The 24,193-nt window shown below is 41.9% G+C and overlaps 1 protein-coding gene across 4 annotated transcripts in view; it reads right to left on the reverse strand.

The window, feature by feature from the left end:
- Window positions 1-2,447: 2,447 nt before the first annotated feature.
- The window catches only part of b3gat1a (beta-1,3-glucuronyltransferase 1 (glucuronosyltransferase P) a), a 62,127-nt gene continuing 40,381 nt past the window's right edge, over window positions 2,448-24,193 (reverse strand). Inside the window, exons 3-9 of one of the 4 annotated variants that reach the window (XM_084019865.1) lie at window positions 19,832-19,986; window positions 16,050-16,192; window positions 14,326-14,397; window positions 13,709-14,220; window positions 6,672-6,968; window positions 5,012-5,118; window positions 2,448-4,845 (exon numbers count right to left, since the gene is read on the reverse strand). In XM_084019865.1, the coding sequence (XP_083875991.1) occupies window positions 5,032-5,118; window positions 6,672-6,968; window positions 13,709-14,220; window positions 14,326-14,397; window positions 16,050-16,161 (1,080 nt within the window). In that variant the 5' untranslated portion in view covers window positions 16,162-16,192; window positions 19,832-19,986 and the 3' untranslated portion in view covers window positions 2,448-4,845; window positions 5,012-5,031. Of the gene's footprint in view, window positions 4,846-5,011; window positions 5,119-6,671; window positions 6,969-13,708; window positions 14,221-14,325; window positions 14,398-16,049; window positions 16,193-19,827; window positions 19,987-24,193 lie in introns of all 4 variants that reach the window. The other 3 variants (XM_084019864.1, XM_084019866.1, XM_084019867.1) reach the window with 3 other exon arrangements.

Here is a 24,193-nt window from a genome sequence, read left to right on the forward strand (position 1 = left end):
AAGATCGCATGCTGTGTTTGAAGAGCGTTTTTTGAAAACTCTTTCTCTGTGCAATGCTAACCAGCCTGCCTGCCCCATAATTATTTTCTATAAAGATTTTTGGTACTGTGAAGCTTTGCTGTCAGGTATGAAGACCAAACAGCGTACTTCATGGTTTCATTGTACTATGCTGTATGTGGAGAGGTAGTCCATGGGTGTAATTTGGATTTCAAAGGTGGGGGAACACAGTTTTAATTACAACCACAAATCCTCACAAGGGCCATTTTCCTCAAAGCAAGGAAACATTTACACGGACACCCTTTAAAAATAAAGTTATATTTAAAATACTGTATGAGGGTATGTTGGCACAGTTGAGATTAAGACATGCTGTACGAAAAGAAAGATGAAGGTGGTGCTGTAAAGCAAAATATATAAAGTGAGGAGTGAGGAGAAGCAATTTTCCCGTGTTAAGTTTATACTTTTAGAGATAAACTAAACACTAAGCCCAAAATGTTAAAAAAGTAATATTATAGCATATCAAAAAAGTAATAAAGGAATGTAGCATGTCGCAAAAGTCAAAACATGTCATAGTATAACACAAAATAGTAACACAAAAGTCTTATTAACAAAAAAGTAATAGTATAGCATGTCAAAAAAGTCATAGTATAGCATGTCAAAAAAGTCATAATATAGTATGTCAAAAAAAAGTCATAGTGCAGTATGTCGAAAAAAAGTCATAAAAAAGTCATACTAAAACTAATAATATATCGGAAAAAGTCATAGCATAGTATTTCGAAACAAGTCATATAGGTGACAAGGTGAGGCGACAGTGCTACCCACCACACCACAGCAGTCATCAGCCGTCATAGTATGCCGAAAAGTCACAAAAAAGTCACAGTATAGAATGTTGACAAAAGTTTTGAAAAAAGTAATAGTTTAGTATGACGAAAAAAGTAATAAAAAAGTCCTGAAGCACTAATTATTCAAATTTTTTGGGGGAAATTCAGAGGAAATGTTTGGAAAAGATTAAACGATAGGTAAATTATATTTTCACACGTCCATATTGCTAAGGGCCGACAGTTTCCATCCTTCTTGGTTAGAGACTTAGTCACTTCTGGGACTCAGAAGAAGACTGAAAATTAACTAAAAATATTTGCCTGTCGAGTTAGCTAGCTTGGTCAGCTAACCAGTGCTAACCACTACACCATCACAGAGAACCTGGAACCTGCTTGAAAAAAAGTCATAGTGTAGTTTGTTGGAAAAATAAATTGTTCAAAACTAGCTAGCCCTTACTAATAACATATGCAGGGCTGGAAAACAACGTTTTGTAAAAACCACAGATGAATTTGTGAAAATATAAAACGTACACACAGGTCCACACAGTGTAAAGACACACTACTCTGGCACAGGTGAGGTTCTTCTCAGTTATTTATTTCTCTTGATTCAACTAACATCGTTCTCTGAGACAGAATCGCTGTGGCAAAAAAACAACCTTAAGAGTCACATGCATAAAATGTGAATCAGGCTGGTGGGATGACAGTGGCGATGAGGAAAAGAGAGGACTTGGTATGTAAAGTGTATTGTGCCTTAGAGAAGCCTCTCAGAGGGTAATGCTCATTAACCGACGTTGCGTACCGATGACCTGCGCTGCTAAGTGGATGTAAGGTAGACGGATTCTAGGAGGATAATTCTTTGCGAGGATTAGATATTGCTTAATACGTCAATCTGTCAGAAACATGCCATATCAGATGTCTGCCAGAGTTATAACAGCGTCACTTCCGAGGTGAAGCCCTTTGAATTGTTCCCGCGCTCCGTATCGTACATGTTTGTTTGTCTGCATCTCGGCGAGAGCATCGTTTAGAGGACGACAGCGGGAACGTCACTAGAAAAGAAAATGATACACATAGTTGTTTCCAATGTCAAGAAAACCTGTAGTCTTTTACACGCTGGTGTTTGTTGCATTCGTTAACCTTGTCAGAGCATAAAAAAACAATCCAGGGGATTCGTTCACTTGGATTAAAACCGATAATAACCATTCAAAGAAAACTTAGATCAATGCTGTAAAGAAGACGGTGTGTGTGTGTGTGTGTGTGTGCTTGTTGGTAACACAACCCTTTTATAGAACTGTATGATAATCCATGTGTGCACCCAGGGCCGGCTCTTGGCATAGGCGATATAGGCGGTCGCCTAGAGTGCCATCTGCTGGAGGGGCGCCGCGAGGCGCCCCTCCAGCAAAAAAAAAAAAAAAAAAATGTTTTAAAACAATGAAAATAAAAATGATTTTCTATTCCCAGTCGCCCTCATTTTTTGCTGTTTGCTGTTGTTGTTCAAATTAAACATGTGTGATTGTTCATTTGGCTGGTGTAATTCGTGTGTGTGTGTGTGTGTGTGTGTGTGTGTGTGTGTGTGTGGGGGGCACCGGAGAGCAATCTCGCCTAGGGCACAAAATTAGGTAGAGCCGGCCCTGTGTGCACCATACGGTATGCGTGCATGCTTGTTTTTAGAGAGCAGTTGGAAAATACAGATTTAAAGGCAACCGCTGCTGTGATTCAGATGCACCGTCCACGCTCGAAATAAATACATAAATAAATATATTAAACTTGATTTTTTTTAATAAATAATGGGAGGCAAGTTGAAGAGTTGAACAAATCCAAAGTCTAGCGTGATCTCCATGGCTGGTCCCCGGCGCAGTTTTTAATATCATGCAATCAATTAATAAACACCCAGTCAGACGAGAGATACAATACAGCCATCGTTAAAAAAAAATGTGTATCTTATCATTTACCAGAAGTAAGAAAAATGTAAGGATGAGCCCTCGGAGGCTGTAACTAGGCTGTTTTTATACTGCAGCAGTGTATTTTGGGTTTGTGTATGTCGAAGAGGTGGGGGTGCAACAGAGATAATCTGGCAACGTTACAAAGGCTCAGTGTTTGAATTATCTCCAGCTACTTCTGCCGGGCAATGTTAGATAAGAACCACCGCTGCGTATTGCACCGGACAGATGATTTATCAAGGAAAGGAGAGATTATATTATACGAGGCGCAGAATAACTTGTGTTCAGCCGTACAGCAGCCGTAGCTGCTGATGTCTATCGTACGCCATCCCTTTAATGTACAGCAGATGGATACTGATGCCTAAAAAATAAAAACCCACGGGACGGACGTCAATCCACAACACTGAAGACGGCCGCATCAACGTTGCAATCAAATCAATAGCAAAAGGATTTACTTTTGTTGTGCTTTTCTTTAGCCTGCTGTCGTTTGAGAGTACACGGAAGCTTTTACAAAAAAAAAACGAAAATGTGGGGCCATGCATGATATGTTATTTTAATCCATCCTTCATAACTTACAGCAGCTGTTCGAAGGTGAGCTGTATTAAAAGTCAGCAGATGGAGCATCTATATTTATATTTTATTTTCTTTAGAGGGGGAGAGACTGATGAGCCTCTTAAAAATGTAATTCTTGGGCTTTGACAGCATTTCATGCCGCACGCAGTGGATCCTTATTCATGGGGTATATGAATGTGCATAGAAAAGGAGGAAATATTAGCTCTCTAAGATGACACACATTTCCCCCCCACAAATTCAAGAAATGACACTTTATACGAAAGTTTACATGGCAATTAGGTCAGCATTTGTGAGTCTATCGTGGGGTGGATTTGAAGGTCTCGTCTTTGCGTCATGAATGCGTGACAAACTGGAGCTTCTGTTACCAAATGAAATATGGGGATGTGCTATTACTCTTTCCATGTGTTGAACCTAGAGTGAACCTGTGCCTTGTCGTGTGTCACCGTATGGATTTCACCGGGGGGAAAGAGAAGAGAACGGTTTTTGTTCTGGTTTTTTTTAAATACATATAAATACAGTAATTACAATGCTTTTGTCGAAATTTGTCACCAATCCTCTGATTTCTTTTCATGTTGAATACCTATTTACACATTTTTGCCACAAAGGAACATCATTTCCGTATGTTTAAGTGCTAAGTGTTTGGATTTGAATCTTTCCATGTACATTTAAAGCTCCCAAGCACATTTCAAACATCAGCCCCTCTTCAAGTTTGTGTGTGTGTGTGTGTGTGTGTGTGGGGGGGGATGGGGGGGGGGGGGGGGGGGGGGGGGGGGATGCATGAGTTATAATGACACCATAAAATGAACAATGATAACCCAAGAGTAAATGCAGGTAAGAGTCAGTAGTATACTAGCAAGTCAAGTGCTCATGATACACCCAAACTGATTAAATTAAGTTAAAGCAAACATTTTTTAGAGTTATCAAAAGAAACATTCCTGCTCTTTGCTTCGTTTGTGTTCGCTCAAAGGAAAATCCACACAAGACATATTTGTCCTTGGAGTCATGTTTTTTTTAATCCAGGCTTGTCCTTAGATCCAAATATCTCTCTCGAAGCATGAGCAGATCCAGGCAATGTGTGTTTTATTTCCTTTCAGGTTTCTTTTTGTTTTTTTTGTTGAGGTGAAGGATATTCTTTAATCCGCTTGTTTGGTTGACTCCGCTGACTGTACATCGTATTGTGCTGTCTCTTTTGTTAGGTTGTCCTCAGCGGGCCATTGTACCGTGAAGATGCAGGTCACGTGCATGCACGCCGCCCCGTGAGGTGTCCTTTAATGTCGTGTCCTCTGCACTTCTGTCATAGACCTGACATAGAATTGCCGCCTCCTACTAATCTGTGCTTTAATATGGTACATTTGTACTGTTTTAGTCCATATTTTTAAAATGTCAGATTCAGTCAAGAGGATTAATTTCCTCCTCAAAGGTCCCACTTCCTTTTTTTTCTGATGATTAAGACATGAGTGCTGGTTGCACTTATCAGGAGACTCGCCGTTGTCTTCCTCTGCGGGTCCAAGGTCAACCACCTGCAATAGAAGGAAATAAGATGCACTGAGAAATGGGGTTAAGCCTTAATTAAGAACATTGACCTGTTTATTTAATTGGTGGCATTTAATCATGGACAACAGCTGAGTAAAAATTGAATACATCATCAAATGTATATTTCCCCTGCAAAATATGTAACATGTTTACCATGGTATGAAAGGAAATGGTCAAATCTCCACATTGGGGTCAGTGAATCCTTTTTTCCCCTCATTGACGAGGACGGGTTTCTCTGTTCTGGTGTGCCAAACAAGTATCTGGTTGAGAAAAAAACACAAACAACAGCAACATTAGTAACATGCTGTTTCCTTAATGCGCTCGTACCGTCTGCCCGTCCTTTCATCTCCCACTCTGCCTCGTGTTCTTCTTCTTCACTCAATGCTGGTTCTAGCTCTTTACAGTACGCACGCCACCACAGGGGCTGTGTGTGAAGAGCTACTTGAGCATGAACACTGCATTGGAAGGGATTGAAGAGAGACTAAATATGATACAGCCCTCTCAGCTTGCCCTGTGCAAAATCCTCTCCTGCCCATGGGATAATGGCTACCTTCACAGGACATTTCGACACAATATATATATGCTTTTGCAGTAGAGCTACAGTTCTTCTGAGTATGCTGTTGTGCCACTGAGCCTTCCTATTGGATTCATTTGGTCCCAGAGACCGGACACACATCCAAGAAAGGGATGGCGAGGGGGGGAAAAGTGTCAAGCTCATTTTCCCCGCTCCTCTCTGTGTCGGAACCCTCCTTCCTTTCATCTCGCCGTGATGGCGGCCATGAATTATGCATAGGGCGTGTTTGAGCTGTGCCAGGAGCCCACTCCCACTTTGCTCAGGTGTAGGGGGAGGTTAATAGTCACCCGCATCGGCGAGGGGGTAGATTATAAGGAGGAGAGATGCCCACGCACGCCCTTTCCATTTCTTTCTTCTTCTTTCCCTCCTGCCCTTCCGTCCATTCCCGGGCTCATCTGTAATCAGTGTGACGGCCCTTCCTCCCCCGTTCCTCCCAACTCCAATTCCGCTCTCTCAGCCGTTCCCTGAATCCCCTCTTTTCATTTACCCCTCTGAATGGCTGGGGGAGAGCAGGAGAAAAAGCTGGCTGAAAGTATCTCTCTCTCTCTCTCTCTCTCTTCCTCCCCCCCTCTCTCCCACGTGTGTGTGTGTGTGTGTGTGTGTGTGTGTGTGTGTGTGTGTGTAGGGGTGATTGTGTTGTGAACCCTGGCTAGCTGAAGCCCTCTGGCTGACTCCTCTTTGCCCAGAGAGAGGCTTAGTGATGTGACCCATGCAGACTGAGGGTCGTAAAGCAGGGATGGTGGAGTGGGCATGGAGGAAAACATCGCCACTGCTGCTGCTACCCTCAAGCCTGATAGGCAATGTGAGAAATATGATCAATGATATCTTTTCAGCAACAACTTTCCATTTATTTGCTCTCTGACCATCAGAAAAATCATCATGGATTCTTGCCTTGTAGAGGAACATTGGCGAGGATGACATGCCCAGTAGTCCTGATTGGTCATCAGTGAAAAATTATGTAATACTTCAAGAACATTTAAAATCGCAAATTTTCCTTATCATGAGGAAACTTATGGGAAATGTGCATTTTTTGCTTACTTACAGAGAGTTAGATTAGTTCAAAGTTTAGTTTCAAAGTAATAGAATGTATCTTGTGACCCTTTAGGAACCATGACATCACAACATAAAAGAAGCAAAATGAACATTTACCATCCTCAAACAGTTAAGCAAAGCCCTCAACTGCTAACTGCTTATGTCAAGATACCAAACAGCAGTACACATTGAAAAAAGGGGGATTACCTTAGTGCAATTGGCTGCTTTAGGCTCCAAGTCGTTGAGGGTTACAAGTTCCCGGAGCAAACTGCTCTCCTGGTAGCCTCCCTTCACCCCGCGAAGTTTAAAATACGCCTGCGGCTTGAAGAGGATGAGCCTCAGGTTGATGGCAAAGCCGGCCATGTCGATGGCGAAGGGACGATGGGGGTCAAACACCGTCTTCCAGCCGTAGACCTTTCCGGCTGCATTGACTTTAGGGGACTCGTACCGCAAGCCGCCCACAAAGGCCACAGGCCACACTGAAACTTTCCGAGTGGATCTCATCTAGCGGGAGGACGGACAAGGAGAAAAAACGGAGGAGAGAAGAGAAGCAAATTAGTCATCTGAGAAAGCGTACATGACAGCGAGATCGGCTGCCAGCGTTACAGCAGAGCGTGGACGGAGGGCTTTTAGAGCCGAAGCTATTATTCCTTCTGAAAGATGGTGCATATTGACTAAACCACTGTGCCGTGTGAGGCTAACACACTGCTAGATGAAGGCAGATCACATACATTGTTCAACAGCTGCCCTACGATGAGATAATTAGACACAACCATCTTTAAAGGGAGTATGGGGCCAAGAGGGTCTGAAGGAGCCAAGCCATTAGAGCAAGTGGCTCTCGTCGCTGGTTGGCTGAGGGGATTCGTAAAGGTAGAGCACCGCCGTCCTTTTCATTTAGCCCTTTAAACTTCCAGCATCAAACAATCTCTTTTTCCCTGTTAGTCTTTGCTATTCTAGCTCGAGTGGCACTCATAAAAGGTACGTTTTCTACAATGAGGGAAGAGGAAACGGCGGAGTCACTTAATCATACGGAGCCCTGGAGGTGACATGAAGGGAAAAAAAAACGAAAGTAAAAAAAAAAAAAAAAAACGAAGGTAAAAAAAAAAAAAAAAACTGAGAAGAGGTATGTACTGGGGACAAACGCGAGATCTCGCGAAAGAAACTCGAGATCTCGCGAAAGAAACTCGAGATCTCGAGAAAGAAACTCGAGATCTTGCGATAGGAACTCGAGATCTCGAGAAAGAAACTCGAGATCTCGCGATAGAAACTCGAGATCTCGAGAAAGAAACTCGAGATCTCGCGATAGAAACTCGAGATCTCGAGTTTTTTTTTTTTTTTTTTTTTTCAATAAATCTTTATTGAGTGTCTTTTGGGGTCTGCAGCCTTCGGAGGACCCAGCCTACGCGGTCTACGGAGGCAACGGGTCTCCTCCTCCGAAGGCTGGGTCAACCGTCGGTAAATGGGATGGTCTGACAAAACAAAACAAAACAAGTAAATGACCACACAGTCTTTTCTAAACTTTTATTGCTGACACGGGATTGAAACAGTGTCAGAGCTTCAGTCGTGCTCTTGAGGTTGCTATGGCTTCAGTTGTCCACCAGATGTCACCGTCACTGAAGCGTTGAATCTTTGAATCTTTGAATCCTTATGAAGCCTCAGTGCTTCATAAGTAAGGTGACCAGATTTCTGAAATGAAAATCGGGGACATTTCCAGCGCGGTGGTCAAAATTCCAATGTTATCATTATGAAATAAATAACAGGGGCAATTACATGTTAATTTTAATATGTAAAAGCAGTCTGCAGCAATTAACATTAGAGCTGTAAAAACCACAGATGAAACAAAAACAACAAAACAGATTCTTATCTTATTCAACTTATTTATTATTTAGCTGATGATTTTTTTTTTTCAGTTCACAAGCTTTATGGAGAAAACAAGAACACATTTGATGGTGCACATATAGAACCACAGTGCAGACAACTGACTTTAAAAGAGGTCTTCTCAAAGTTATAGAAAAATTGTGAATGCTGTGAATTCATTGTGCGGAGCAACAATATTACAATCCTGTCTGTTATGAAGCACTGAGGCTTCATAAGGATTCAAAGATTCAAAGCTTCAACGCTTCAGTGACGGTGACATCTGGTGGACAACTGAAGCCATAGCAACCTCAAGTGCACGACTGAAGCTCTGACACTGTTTCAATCCCGTGTCAGCAATAAAAGTTTAGAAAAGACTGTGTGGTCATTTACTTGTTTTGTTTTGTTTTGTCAGACCATCCCATTTACCGACGGTTGACCCAGCCTTCGGAGGAGGAGACCCGTTGCCTCCGTAGACCGCGTAGGCTGGGTCCTCCGAAGGCTGCAGACCCCAAAAGACACTCAATAAAGATTTATTGAAAAAAAAAAAAAAAAAAAAAAAACTCGAGATCTCGAGTTTCTATCGCGGGATCTCGAGTTTCTTTCTCGAGATCTCGAGTTCCTATCGCGAGATCTCGAGTTTCTTTCTCGAGATCTCGCGTTTGTCCCCAGTACATACCTCTTCTCAGTTTTTTTTTTTTTTTTTTACCTTCGTTTTTTTTTTTTTTTACTTTCGTTTTTTTTTTTCCTTCATGTCACCTCCAGGGCTCCGTATAATCAAACTCAGCGCAGCAGAAATAATTATGCTGGTGCATATTTAAAAATAAAGATGCAAATCTACTGTGTTCCTATAATATAAGATGTATTAAGCCCAAGTTATGCTTCCGCGTCGACACAACGCAAGGGGGCTTGCGGACCCCTTACGTCCTTGCGGACCCCCCTTACGTCCAACGCAAGGGCCTGACGTGCACCTCCCAAAAATTCTAGACGCGCGTCGAGGCGACGCAACACCAACACAACACCAACGCAGCGGCATTGGCTGTGATTGGTCCGCTAACTACATCCGGTTTCCACTCATAAACACCGCCATTTAAACTTTTAAAAGGCTACTTTTATTGTTTGCACCTCGTTTTATTGTTTGCACCTTGTCGCTTTTGCACAAAGAAATAAAACACCAAGTTCTGAAAAATAGTGGATGTTTAAAGCCGGAAAGTAAACAAATAGGCTATAACGAGGCTAACGACGATATACGTCAAGAGTCTCGGTCGGTCGGTCAGTCTTTACAAAAAACATAGCGCCCTTTACCGGTGTGGCATTGAATTGCATTTCGACACGTAAACCCAACGCAGAACCATCACGGTCTCCAAGCAACTGCGTGGCCGTTGCGTGGCCGTTGCGTGATCACTACGCAGAAGCATAATCAGGGCTTTAGAGTCCTTGCAGGCATGCAAGAGCATGCAAACAGAAATTGTCCCTATATTCAATGCAAGCTTGTTTGAACGTGTGTACTTCTCAAAGTCTGTGTGCAAATCGGATGCAAAATGACCATTTGCACATAAGCCGCTGTTTTAGATTGGAGTGTGATCTCCGATGGGCTGCTGTGCTGGTCAGTGCTGGGGATCAGAGAGCTGCAGAGTGTGAACAGCATGATGTGGTCTGGGGGGCTTATGGGGATCTGTGGATTTGAACACAAAAAAAACGGTGCCAGGAACCCAGATAAGATTTGGCAGGATGTTGGGTCTTAATGAGATCTGGGTGTTAATGGTGGCAGAGAGATTGAGTGCTTGTGTGCATGTGATTCGGCTGCTTTGATTTTACACACAGGATGGTGTTTCTGTCCGTTATATCTCCTACATGTGCTTTTGTCATCAATGCTCACTTCAACACCTGGGTTCAGGTTCACAAAAAGTGCTGTAAGAGGCTCCGGAGCTCCACTAAGCACGTACACCTGCCTGCTTCCCTCATAGACACACAGTGTGTACAACTTTAATCAAAAGGAAGCACACGTCAGGCTTTCTGCAAGCAATGTCAAGGGGTTCGTCACTTTCCCATCTGGAAATGTGTGTTCCGCCTGCTGCCTCTGGTAGGAACGAAACAACACACATCCCTTTTCTGCTGGCACTCAAGCAAATGCAAACGCAACACAGTTCCTCTTGCCCCGTCCCGGTGAATAGGATGCATTTGTGTATTTGAATTTGAATGCCTGTGTGTGCTTTTAAGCTCCATTTCTAGCTCCTCTTAGAAGGAGGCCTTCAGAGACAGAAGTGGCCATGTTTCAGGGAAGCAATACAAAGACAAGAAATCCCAAATCCTCCCAGAGAAAAAGAAGGCAAGCATCCAGGTATTAATCAGTGATTAAGGTTGCAGAGAGGAAGACATTGCCAATTGGAGGAGTCTTTGGATTGAAGTATTTGTCCAAACGAAGTTTTTGCAGCTCACATTATGCAAAAGTAAGCTAATTGGTAGAGATAGTTGTGTATATATTCCAAATAAAGTGTTTCTTCTAACAGATAATAGTGCAGTCTTATTTTTTTTTTGTATCAATTAGCTTAAATAATAATGGAATTACAACTTTTTATTACTAATGACAGTTTCTCAAAAGATGTCTTGCATTTTAATATATTATGAAAGCCCCAATAGTCCAAATATTCCAGTATCGTCAAAGGCCAAATGCTTGGCAAAGGCCAGATCCAAATGCTTTGAAGCTTTGACTGTTGCCATGGTAATCAACATCCAAATTAGTGTTCAGAATCCAGTGGGGTTCAGGGGTCCTGCTCACTCTGCTCATTTTCAATCAATTTCCGCTTCAATTAAAAGGAACATCCTTGAAGTCTGATGTTTGTCCTGATCTTAATAGCAAATAAATGTATATCAGTATTGCACAACTAGCTAGCTAACTAACTGGCAACCCAAAAGACTCTTGACCCCTGACTACGCAGAGATACTACGTGATAGCAATGTCGTTATTCTATTGGCTCACAAGCCTTGCTAGAAGCTGCAGCCACAGGTCACACATCTACAGAGGTAAACAAAACATTCATTTTGTCAAATTGTTTAAAAAATGATTAATTCACAATCAAAACATTTTCTTCACAAGAAGTGATACTTTAATTCTGCACCTTTTTAACAGCTCTGTGGGTGTATTTTTTAATTATTTGTTTAAATAAAAATGTCCTTTATACTGTAAAAAAATATTTTCTTAAGGCATGACATCAAAGTATGTTTTGAATGTATGTGTCAGAGTGAAAGACTGGTATTCATACAGCGGGTATTGATAGGTGGAAGCTAAATCTCTGGCAGGCGATGAGATGTATGTTGATTTACAATTCCAGTCAGGATTTTTTTTTGCCACTACAGACTATTGTGAGTTATCTGAATTAGCGAGGTGAGTCTCTGCTGCTTGTATGTCACTGCTGCTGTTGTAGAGGAACCGTGTAGCTGTCTGTGGTTAGCTATGATGTAGTCTTCTTAATGCACCCTTAAATTAGGCTTAATTAATTAGCGTGTCGGCTATAAAAATGTTATGTTCATGCCAGGATCTAGGACCTTGACTTAAATGTAAAACATTTCTTTTTCAAATCAATGCACACAACACTCAAGTGACTTTCATTACAAGAGGTTAATGTGACTTAAACTACCTTTCTTCGTTGCCTTACCTTACATTTTGTGTGTAAAATGCATGTATTTGTAAATGTACAGTATATGGTGCCATTTAAACATGTTACTACCATTCCTGCATGTGTCCCTGCCCCTATGACCAGATGTGTCACTGGCTGATTATTTCTTTTAAACAGTATTGAGGTTGTTGTTTGTTTTGACAGCTCATCAGCATGTAACTACCATTAACTTCCTCCATTGTTCCTCACAATTACACGAGAAAATGCATTGCTGTTGCTCAAAACCAAACTCTTCGCTCAATTCACATTAACCAGGAGAAAATGAGGAGTCTATTTCTGACACGTGGAGCAGGGCACATCAGTCTTCCAACCTTATCTCCACACTGGTGACACCTATCTGTTTTCAAGCTGTTGAGACACTGAATATTTACTATGGTGTCAGCAAACTACTGAATTTTTACTACGGTGTCAGCAAGCTATTCTGTAGTTGCAGTCGACGCTCTGCTTTCTGTCTATCTGCCTGTCACCTCCTCTTTTTTCATTTTCAGCATTAGTTTTCTTCTTCTGCCTCTCTCCCTCTCTCCCTCCCTCTCTCTCTCCCTCTCTCCCCCTCAGGGCTGTTACTCTGACCCATAAATAGGCCCGTTGGAGGTGATGGAAGGCCTCTGAGGGAGACGGAGCACTTCGGCTGATTCCCAGAGAAAGGTAATGACAGGCCCCGTCAATACCCGGCGCTCCATTGACTTCGGACCCCGTCTGCACTACTAACAAGACTTAAGGCTAACTCTCAGAGGACCTAGACCGTGTCTGCTCAGGTAATTCAACTGATGTTGAGATGGATGGCCCGAGACGGACTGATTACATGCCCAAACCTCTCTCCACAAGCTGCAGATCACTGACTATGCTTGTTAAAAGCTAAAAAAAAGAAATGTTTTAAGTTACTGAGAATTTATAGTTGAACAACCCCCCAATAGCATATCACAGAAGTCTTCAGTATAGGACTGGGAAGTGCCATGTAATGTGTTTCACTTAATTATATTATGGATGGATCCCCATGTATATAATTTGTTTTTTAAAAAGGAATATACAAGTTGAGAATATAATTGGCAATATTGGCCTCTTTTTTTCAAATATGTATGCCTCGCACTACAAATTCAAAGTCACATACTATGTAATCCACTTTGAGCTTTCCTGTAGTCTATTTAAAAGTGCAATCAGTTTTATTTTCCTGCGTCTTTGCACAAAATGACCAGAAAATATCAGTGAGGCTTCAGTGATTTTTGGCTCTCCTGATCAATGCCGGTCACTCCTCTGTTAGCCGAACGGCTGCTGAGCTTCGAAGTTTTCCAAATTGGTGTAACCAGCTGGCCTCTGTGTTTTTCTCTGGAACGGTTCAATCTCCCAGACCGCCTGAATTACACACTGTGTGCTCTGCACAGGGTTTGTTTTGCGGTACCTCGAGTAAACATCACCAGTGCAGCATTTGAACGGTGGATGGAGCTTTAGAATTTTCAATTGTGGTCAGTACCAAACAGGAAATGGTTGTTTTAGGGAAAGGCTTTAGAATCTGAAGTTTAAATGATTAGGTTTAAAGTTGGAAATACTTTAGAAGTTAAGTTAAGGTGATTGGGTTACCCTCCATTTGTAAATGTAGTTATACTGGCAGCTCTATGTGCATGGTACATCCACTCATCACAGCCCCTCTAGCTAATAAATGGGAGTTTGTAAAAAAAAAAAAGCATGGAATGAACATTAACGTATACCAACTCTAACCTCCTCAAACAGCTCCAGGCTGTATGTGTTGTCGTCGTCTGCAAAGTAGACGATTCCAGCTTGGCTGCTGTTGGCGTTGAAGGTCTCCCTCAGCCACCGCAGTGCCAGATTCCTCTGCATTGTCCCCCTGGGGATTCTGGGGTCCCGAGTGTCACCCCGCAGCTTATAGTTCCTGGGCGTCTCGACGTTGAGGTGGGTGTAGTTGAGCCCCATTTCTCGGAGGAGCCGCGTGACGAGAGGCGTCCTCCTTTGGGAGTCCTCCACCAGGATCCAGTGCAGGTTGGGAACATGGAGGAAGGTGTTTGCCAGTCGTGTCAGCTCCGCCTTCTGCACCGGGCGACTATATGTGGGTGTGATGATGTGGATGGTAGGCAGCACATCGGACCAGGGCGGAGGCCGCGTGTACACATACTCTGTCCTCACCACCTCCACAATGTCCTTATCTGAGGCACAGTATTCCTTGGAGTCTTGTGCCTGGCCGCCTGCCTCCCTCTTGCCCTCGACACCATCATCTGCAGATTTGGGGATAAGAAGACATGTAAGGCATTAGCGCAACCTTGGGCTGCCCTTTGTATATTTGCCTCAGGTGACTTAAACCCAATAGGGGTAAAGTGTACCTGAGAGCCGGTGGTGGCGGACTGCAAGCCTCTCTGGAATGATAAAGATCTCTTTTACTAGGTGGTGACAGGCTGCAAAAAGTGAAAGCAGGCACTGTGAGAGGATAACACACCTGATGGACAGAGAGACAGCGCAAAGATAGAGAGGGGAGAGAGCTGAGCCTCTGCTTTTCCCCCAGCGATGCCTTTGGGCTTTTCTTTCGAAAGATAGAAAAATGTGGAGTCTTTATGTTCAGACTCCACCATGGACTGGCCCTCTACGTCCCATAACTTACTAACACAATTTTTTGACATACACTCCACTACCAAGATAATAATAAGACTCAAAAATGACGGAGAAAGGGGTTTATTTGGTCATTTTTGCTCTACCTAATCATACATACGTTTTTATACACACTGGTTACTTGGAGTCTGAAAATCCAGGTAACACCAAATGCAAAATTTAACATTAGAAAACTGGAAATTGTTCAGTATTTCAGTGAACTACTTGCTGGGAATTTGACACAACACAGAAGTAATAATCAAAGCAGCCGCAGCAATAGTGACAATGTGCCACCGACACACTCCCTGTGAAATAAGGATGACGTCATCTTCACTCTATAAGTGAGAAAAATGTGACCACGTAAACAGAGGTGAATCATACATTCATTCAGGTTGTTGATTTTCTTTTCATTGTGCCACAGCTAATGGCACCTTTGTCACCGTTCTCCCAGAGCTCCGCTTGCACCTCCAACACAAGGAGGGATTTTTTTTTCATCCCTGCAGCGCGTAGATTAACACAATCGGCTGATGGCCAGATGTTCAGCAAAGGCTGCCAGCGAGAGTGCGGCCAAAAAACCTCTAGCTTCTCTTTTAAGTGCACACAAAAGAAGGCCTGTGGGCAGAGCTGTGACAGATAGCGCTGACAAAAAAATATTTATTTTTATACGCTTCACGGTATCTCCTCGCTGTATTTAATAGTCGACACCTTTTTTTTCAAATTTGGCATTTGTAAAATCTTGTTCCGTTTTGTTAACCCCGTATGTGCATTCACCACATTATAAGGAGAGGGCAAAGAGCTCTATTGATTTGCTCTGGCTCTAATTTAGGTTTGTTTACTCTGCAGAATGCTTGACATTTCAAACTGTCGGCTTGTGGTCTCCGGGGGATGATTGGGAAGCTCATGAGTGCACGGCTTAACGACTCACGCCGGTGTGCAAACGTGATATTACGCGTGGATGCTGGAGATCCCGTGAAGCTCACCGAGCGGACAGTTGTTTTATCAAATCGCTGATTAATCAAACAGAAATTAATTCCCACTGAATTTGAATGAGTGGAATAAGCCCAAATGGGTATTATGGATTTATGGAGCAAGGCATGTTATTGGACGGGCTGTGACTGGACCTTTTCATAACATACTGTACTGGGAAGGTTAGTGTCAACACAAGAACAATGAATGCAGGTTCTGCACTGAACAATTCATTGTATTCAACTGAATATGAAATATAAAAATAAGTTGTATGAGAGTGTATGAGTCTCGGTAACGTCTCTGTCGTCATCATGCACCAAACAGTCTGATGAGGTCTACATTGTAGGGGGACAAGTGTCATTGAGCGCTGATGAAGCTGACGGTCATGCGTGAGTGGCTCTAAAAGAACAGCCTGTTGTCTAAACCTGAAGTGCACTGAGGTTCAAGGACCCATTTCAGGTTTGATATTGCCAGTGGAGTGCGGTGCGGTGCGTACCCTTGCGGATGGCGAGGAGTGGAGCGATCGCGCTTTGGTGCCAAACAGTGATTAGCAGAGTCCAAGGTAACACGATCAACACGATGGCAAGAATATCTCTTCTTTTCGGCATCTCCAGGATTGGTTATTTGGCTCGGCATAACCTGGAGAACAAAAAGATGGATGTGTTATTGTTCTGCATTTGGTGACACACTGGATTTCTACTTTCTCGCATCATTTTAAGAACCTTGAAAAAAGAATCCATGACATGTCCGTGTTTGTGTTTATATTTCCACTAAATTCACGAAAACGCATGCGTCGCCAGAGGTATCAAAAGTACATTCTATACTCAAGTAAAAGTACAGATACATTTGTTCAAAAAGTAGACTGAATCAACAAGTAAAAGTGAAAAAGTGAAAAAGTACTGAAATGTACTCAAAATATAGTAAAAATGGCCATCAGTATCCCTTTGATGGACATTTCTACAAGCACTTTTTTGCAAGGCTAACTGAATCTCGCGTCTATGACGGCGTATTAGGGCCACTGTGGTAACAAAAAAACGATATTCAAAACGAAAAAAGCAATATTCAGAGAAAAAAGTTGCAAATTTGCTACTTTATAAAGTCGCAGATTTGCTACTTTATTATGATGCTGGGCATTTATCCTAGCTAAAATCCCATGAATGTTGCATATATGGTTCTAATTAATCCATCCCAAAGTGTGACAACGCTTTGCTAAGATTTTATATCGGCCAAATTGCCATCTTTTGGGTGTTTGGGATTGGGCAGTTGGGGTAAATGCTATTGGTGCTTTCATTTGTTGTCATAGCAACAACAGACATCTGGTGTTAGCAGATCCAAGGAACTTGTTTATATCAGCTATAAAGTTGGGCAAGATTATTTATTATAAAACAAAAAAAGTCACAAATTTGGAACTTTTTAAAGACGCAAATTTGCTAGATTCAAAGTCTCAAATTTGCCCAGCCCTCTCGGCTCTGTTTTTCCCCCCGCCAAAGTGGCCCGAATACGCCGTTGTACGCATCATATTTATAATAAAAATAAAAAAGATAATTCCCCTCAAATGCATTGTTTTGAGAATGCAAGGAGTATAAAGGACAGATTTTCTTTTTTAAATGTAAAAAGATGTCGTAAATATAAAAAGGCTACTCAAGTAATGTACCTGAAAATTATTATTAGTCCGAGATGTCAGTAACGAAGCGTTACTTTCCACCTCTGTTGCTGAATCTCAGAAGGGGAGGCACTGGAGGACACCAATATTCAAAAGTTTACAGAAAATGTTTTATAGTATACTCTAAAAAATATATACCAGGAGCAGGTGTTGTCCATGCAGGGAACTGGAAGAAGTTATAGTAGGCTGTAAAATAACAGCGCCACAGCCAACAAAAAGGAGGGTCAAACCCACGGGAGGCCATGGAGCTTTGCCCTGACCTGATGAGCTCATCTGTGCCATCACTGAGGATGGGACGGTGACTCCATGCCCAGTACTGAAATGATTCACCAGCCAAATGGCAGGAAATGATGTAACCAGACTGCTGGTTGGGAAATGTACCCTTCCCTTTGAGTCCAGATTGTTTGGTTCAATTTTGTATCCCTCTGAAACATCTAATAACAGCATGAGAGACATTCACTGGAACTTAATTGAAATAGCACATACACGTCCATCTTCAAACATTTATTTATGATTAACAAGGTTAAAGTTTTATGGTTTAATCCTACTTTTAAAGGCACATTACTACCATCAACTGTTACTGCCTCTTCCAGCAAAGGTGCATTTTGTGATTTAAATGTAAACAACATGTCACAGGTCATCTCAGTTTGTGCTTCTCATCTGTTAGTATATATTTGGGCTACAGACGGAAGCAGAACTAGCTACAACACTAAGTGTTTTTAAATGACTGAATGGTTTTTCCAAACCTTCTCAGTTAATTATATTTAAGAGAACCAACGGTTACATCCGTGGCCTGAAAGCACGCTAATACACAAGAGGTACAAGCTGGGGCTAGGTCATGGGTTGCCCCATAACCAAAACTCAAACAGAGGAGATATCTAACACTCTCAGATTTATTGAGGGTCTTTGGATGAGTTTCTCTATTAATTGATTTTTCTACACTGTCTCCATATCAACTCCACCCACCTCCAGAACAGGAGAGATAGCATAATCTCCCTTAAATGTATAGTTGAATGGAACATTTTAGACCATGACAATTCATAATTTGTTAACATTTTATGTCATCCGCATGTTTCACGAGACCAGTTGTATTTTTTCTCCACCTGAATTCTTATGCAGCGATTGGCCAAAAGTCATCAAAGAGTCAAACGGATGTTATTTACCTCATAGACGATGAAAAGCATTACATCGTGTTTAAAAAATGTAGAATTTGTGTGTTTTGTATTTCATCAGTGTACACTGTGGACAGTGTACATAGAATATAAGCAAAAAAGGCATCTGGCGTTACGCCAAACCCTAACTGGAGAATTGCAGTTATTAACTGATCCGCTCAATTACACAAAGGAGCAAAACAGACATAATGTAAGCACAGGTGTTTGGCATATTCATTACAGCTTTACACATGAGGAAGCAAGTCATCACAGTTCCCTCAGCGATCCTGCTCCCACTGTTGGAGAAGATGACACTCTATGGAGGCTTAACGTAATTGTAGATGCCAATTATATTTATAGAGCCCCGTAGGTAAATACATCATCAATGCCCAAGCAATCAAGTGATTTAACGGTTCTGACTCACCATACACCTCAACGTGTTTTCTACTGATATAGAAATTGTTTCTCTAGAGATCTTAAGCTGTGTTTTTTCTACTTTGGTGGAGAGGTGATTTGCAGCTAGTTGTAGATTACTCACATAAATGCATCCCTTTGAGCCATGTCTTTGAAGGGCAACAGATTTTTATTTACTTATTCTTTTAGAAAAAGTCGAGACCATGTAAATGTTATAGATGGGGGAAACACGCCTTTGAGACCTGCTTTCAAATGCTGGAAATGCAAAAACCCTTTTACAGGCTATGAATATGTAAAACCCAATATCTACTCTATCAGAAGCAAATAAAGTCAATTGCAACACTTCTTTTCAGCAATTCACAATGGAATCTCAATGGCACTCGGGGAGCATAAACTATAAAATGCTTTACATCTACCCATCTAGCCATCACACATCATTGTTATTGCTTTCATTTTATGTGATATTCCTTGACCTTGTGGATATTTGGGGTATATGGGAAGTATCGGTCTTAGTTACATTTATAATTTATTATTATAGCTTTTTCTAATGGACAAAAACCTTAAAGTAACCTATTTTTGATAGAAAATAAACTCTTGGTCCAAGTGATTTTTTTTTTAATCTCAAATAAAAAAAGCAACATGGGTCATGTGCATCATTCTGCAAATATGGACATACTTAAATGCATTTTCCATGAGCCAATTTGATAGAATCTATTGTTAGTCCCTGTCAGTGGTAAATGGCAAAAACTACAGTTCCTCAATTGGGAAACTCCACAGACCCCCCCCAACCTAAAATAAACCAAACGTCAAGTTTGTAATGTAGGCTTTCTGAAATTTTGGTCAAAACCAAAATAGCTCTGATGCATCACTTTGACTTTGATGGGCTTATTTTCTCAGACACAACAAACAACAAAGATGCAGAAGAACTCACCTTGTGACTAGTAAACTGACCACGATGTGTGAAATAGTGGAATGCCCCTTCCATAACACTGCCTCCATATAATTAATATGTACATTTGATTAAAATAAAGGTGTTGGATGCTCACCCACAGTTACAACTGGATCATGGCACCACTGGTGATGCACAGCTGGGAAGGCCACACTGCATACTGGCGATGAGCTATGTAGCGGTGACGTCCTCCAATGACGCTTCAGTCGGCCATTTCCTCTCCCCTTGCTGTGGACGGGCAGCGCTGAGTCCAGACCTGTAAAAGCAAAAACCGTGTGGGGAAAAATGATTCAGTGGTGACAGATTGCGAGTCACCACTCCCTCCCCTTCTCCTCTAACTCACACCAGCAGGAGAAATTCAAGGACAGTCTGCCAGTTTTCAACGTAACCATGTAGACAGGCTCTAAGAGTCAATGCCTTCCAGTGATTCTTGACTCTAGACACCTTTTGTGAGCGATGCAGCTAGGGTACATCTATTCATTATTTAACATCAAAGAGCTCAGGCTGAAAAAACGCAGCTGAGGAAAAGTGTGTCAGTATCAAGTAATGAACTGTAATTTGGATGCACATCATTCAGATTCACAGCAGCAGCCCTTCCCCCAGCGGTATCCCACTGGTGTGCTTTACAATGCCGCACATTTGCTCATTGTGTGTGAAACGGTTAATACTGTACATGTATTGATAATTTCACCTCATTGACTACAATCTGAACCGAACAGACGGTATTTAAAAAAAAAAATGTTATGCCTAATGTGGAAAATAGAAGAGGGTTCGTTACAACTGCATTGCTTGCCAACAGTCTGGGGTGGGGGATGTTACAAAAATAAACTGGCATCATGTCTTATTCAAATACATCTGAGGGAACGCTGCTTCTATGGAGGCTTATGCTTCACTCAGCCAGTGATGTCTGCAAGCTGCAACAGCTCCAAAAACTGGATGGCTGAAGAGTATTTTTTTTAGGGGCTTTGTAATAAGAGAATAATATAATTTACAAATATGTAGGTCTTAGGGAATGAACGCCAAGAGTCCCACACTCATTTACTGAGGCACATAAATATACATTGTAGAAACAGGCAAATGTCCTGGTGATCCAGTGAAGCCATTGGGGGTGTTTCTGCACACTGTGCACAACATTTCAGAACAATCTATTTTCAGATTGCTCTCGCACATTGTCCAATTTCTCAAACTGAAGGATCGTGGATCTGAGGGTTGACGTCAGTTGCGTGGAAAGAGGAATGAGAGATGAAGAGTAGAAACGGTCTTCAAGAGTGCAGCTTCTGCAGTAGGCTATATTACTTTTTAATGACAGTGACAAGCGAGCACTGTGGTGACACAAAAATGACTAAACAAAAGTGATGGACAGGGCTTACAGTTGCTGCCAGGCACTGTTGTGCATGCAAAGTTGCAGTGACAGTTTTTTCGCTTGGTTTTCTGCAAATATCGCCTCCTCTATACATTGTGATGGAGCAAAACAGAAGGAAACACAGTATAGTACAACCTGCCAACATCTCAGACCCTCAGGGCACTGCAGCAGCTTCACGCTAAACACTTTTAAAAGAAAATGTTTGGAAAAAAATGGAACATGGTAACCGCTGCTAGCTAAGGGGATTGCTGTTCATACAGAGCTGGAAAGGCTAATGTTTGTGATATGATGAATGGCATTTATGAAGTCTTGAGTTCTTCTTTGGCACCGAGTCGTTCGGATTGAGCCACAGAAGATTAATTTCTTAATCTTTAGGACTTAACCTTAAATCAACAAAAAAATTAATTTGTCCAACACCTGCCAATTCTGACATTTCCACCAGCTTCAACTTTTCTTTGTGCTCTTTAAGAAAACCAGCATGCTAACACGTTAAACTGAGGGGAAGAACACCTGCTAAACCCCATGTGAGACTGTTAGCTTTATTTAGGTCAGACACTGTTGTTCCCAAATAGACCTGGCAAAGGGGGGAGTCAGAAGTGACTGTAGAGACACACTGTTGTCAGTTGAAGTTGATGACAGATGCACGCACATAAACCAATACCACAGCTTACATTTCTCACTGTTTCAGTGTCCTTAATCGATTTTAGTGCAATCTGTCTTGTCATACCAATGTAGACCTCTCCTCCATCTCTACCCAACAGGCGGTAAAACAGGAACAAATTGGCAACACGGCCACTATGCAAAGAGGCCCAGGTAGTGAGGCACCCAGGTGGCTTGTTTGTGTTTGTGGCACCTGATCCGTGTGCTGTGGCAAGAACTCAGCGAGTCAATCCCGCACCACAGATTGCAGTCAATGGCAGACAATGAAGCTCAACAGCCTTTCACATCAGCACGAGTTAACCAGCTGTGAAGCGAACACCTGCCGCTGATTAATAAAGAATTACAGCGACGTCACGTGCGGAAATTGTCGTGCAGATTGTTGAACAAAACGCTATTACCCCCCAAAAAGGTGAGGTGGGAGGTTTGTCTCGCGGATCGGAGTGTGTCGGAGAAATAGGCGTCGTGTGTGTAATAAAAAAGGATGGGAGATCTGGAAAACGGTTAATCTCAGAGTAATTCATTCTCACTTGTTTTAGGACCTTGTGTTGGACAACACGCAGCAGACTGTCCCCTTTTATGATCATTTACTTTATTATTATGATTTTATGGTATTAAGGAGCTGAGCAGCAATTCCCACGCTATTACCGTAAAAGGCATAGGGTTTTATTTCCTCAGATCTCTAAATAATCTTAACTCCCGTCATTTATTTGACTCAGGGAAAAGAGAAAAAAAATAAAATCAGATGAAATCCTCCCTCTCACTTAAAATTTAATTCTAACTTCTCAAAAATATTATAATTTTAGAAAAACCCAGACGGTCCTCTTTTTGTAGCACTTCAAGCTATTACACAAGGGCATAGGGTGCCATGTTTTGAAAAGCATCTTTTGTTTAGTTTTTGTATAATAAAGCTTCTAATGATTCAGTTGGCAATAATCAGAACAAACAGACAAAGAACAAGTTATTCCAACATAAACTGTAAAGATGGATTTCTGTAGGATGCTTGTTGGCAATGCTAATTATGAAAGGCTTTGTCTAGACTATTGACTATTGACTTTGGTGAGGTCTTTTCCATGCTTGATACCGTCACATGATATTGGCAAAACAACTCAAGATCCACTTTTTCCTTTTTTTCCCCCTCAAGGCTTTTAACCTTCCTCAGCGGAGGCAATTGACCTTTTTTTGTAAAAATGTATTTAGCATTTAATACATAATCTATTTGAATCACACTTAAAATAATAAAAAATAAAAGTTTATGAAATGCATTACTGTTGTTTGGGCTACAAAACCCTTTAATAGGCACTCAACAGTAAACTGATCATTTATCACTCAAGCCCTGACATTGACATGTATATCAGGGCTATCAGATCAGCCCTGGCAGGCTCTCAAATTTTCCCCTCTCCCCTCTCCCCCTCCGATTTGTAAGTTGAGTCAAGACGAAGCAAAGGCATTTTTCCAAGTTTGTTATCAAGTCTGCCTCTGACTTCTGAGCTCCCTCAGCCCGAACCATCTCCTATTTCCCAGGGACCCAATAATAACATCATCTTTTTCTTGCTGGTTTTGTGGCATCATTTTGATGTACTCTCCAGTCGGTAGGGAAGAGAGCCTCTCTGGAGATAGCGTGTCCCACTATGTCCAATCTTTTGCTTTCGTTTATGAATTCATTCATCTCCGACCAGCTCGGTAAAGCCCAGAAACGTTTCCAGAGATATCTGGGGAACCTTGGAGGACATATCACTGCAGTCGATCATTATTGATGTTACTGTCACAGCCTCGCAGAAAAAAGCTTTGCCGCGAGGTGTCATTAAAAGTGCATTTTGTAGGCATTGATTCCAACAGCCACAATTCTGAAGTACAGTAAGCCGGCAGCAGGTGATCATAGGCTTTGTCTGATGTTACGCTTCTCACGTAGTCCGGGTTTTGGATTGCAAGGCCCATAATCATCATATTTAGCGTTACAACGTTTAATAAATGTACATGAGATTGGCTTCGGTTCTCTGGTAAATTTTGATGTAAACTGACAGTAAATAATATTGCAGAGTTACGTCATGGACAGTAGTAACAATGCAAGGCACTATAAGTGGACTATGCCTTCCTTGGCCCTGGCACGGTTGGAAGGGTTGGGGTTTGGCATGGTCGTCGCTAATGTACGAGCACTATGTACAAGAGGTTACCGTGCTCAGGTCTGGTTGCGCCTGTGGCAATGTGAGTGCAGGCTGGCAGGGGACTGGGGAGGGGGGCCAATCGTGCACAGTAAGGGGCAACAGAGCCTAGAGTGAGTGTTCACTAAGTGCCATTGAAATAACTAGTATTCAAGATAGGACTAAACGATTGTTGGTTGTCATTTTGCATACTTACTATTTTTTATTTAAAGTATTTTTTTCAATAAACACAGTATATTCAAAAACTCTGCTTTATTTTCACCGTTTAAAGTTCTTGGAGT

Source organism: Eutrigla gurnardus (assembly GCF_963514095.1).
Source record: "Eutrigla gurnardus genome assembly, chromosome: 10".
Lineage (NCBI taxonomy): Eukaryota > Metazoa > Chordata > Actinopteri > Perciformes > Triglidae > Eutrigla > Eutrigla gurnardus.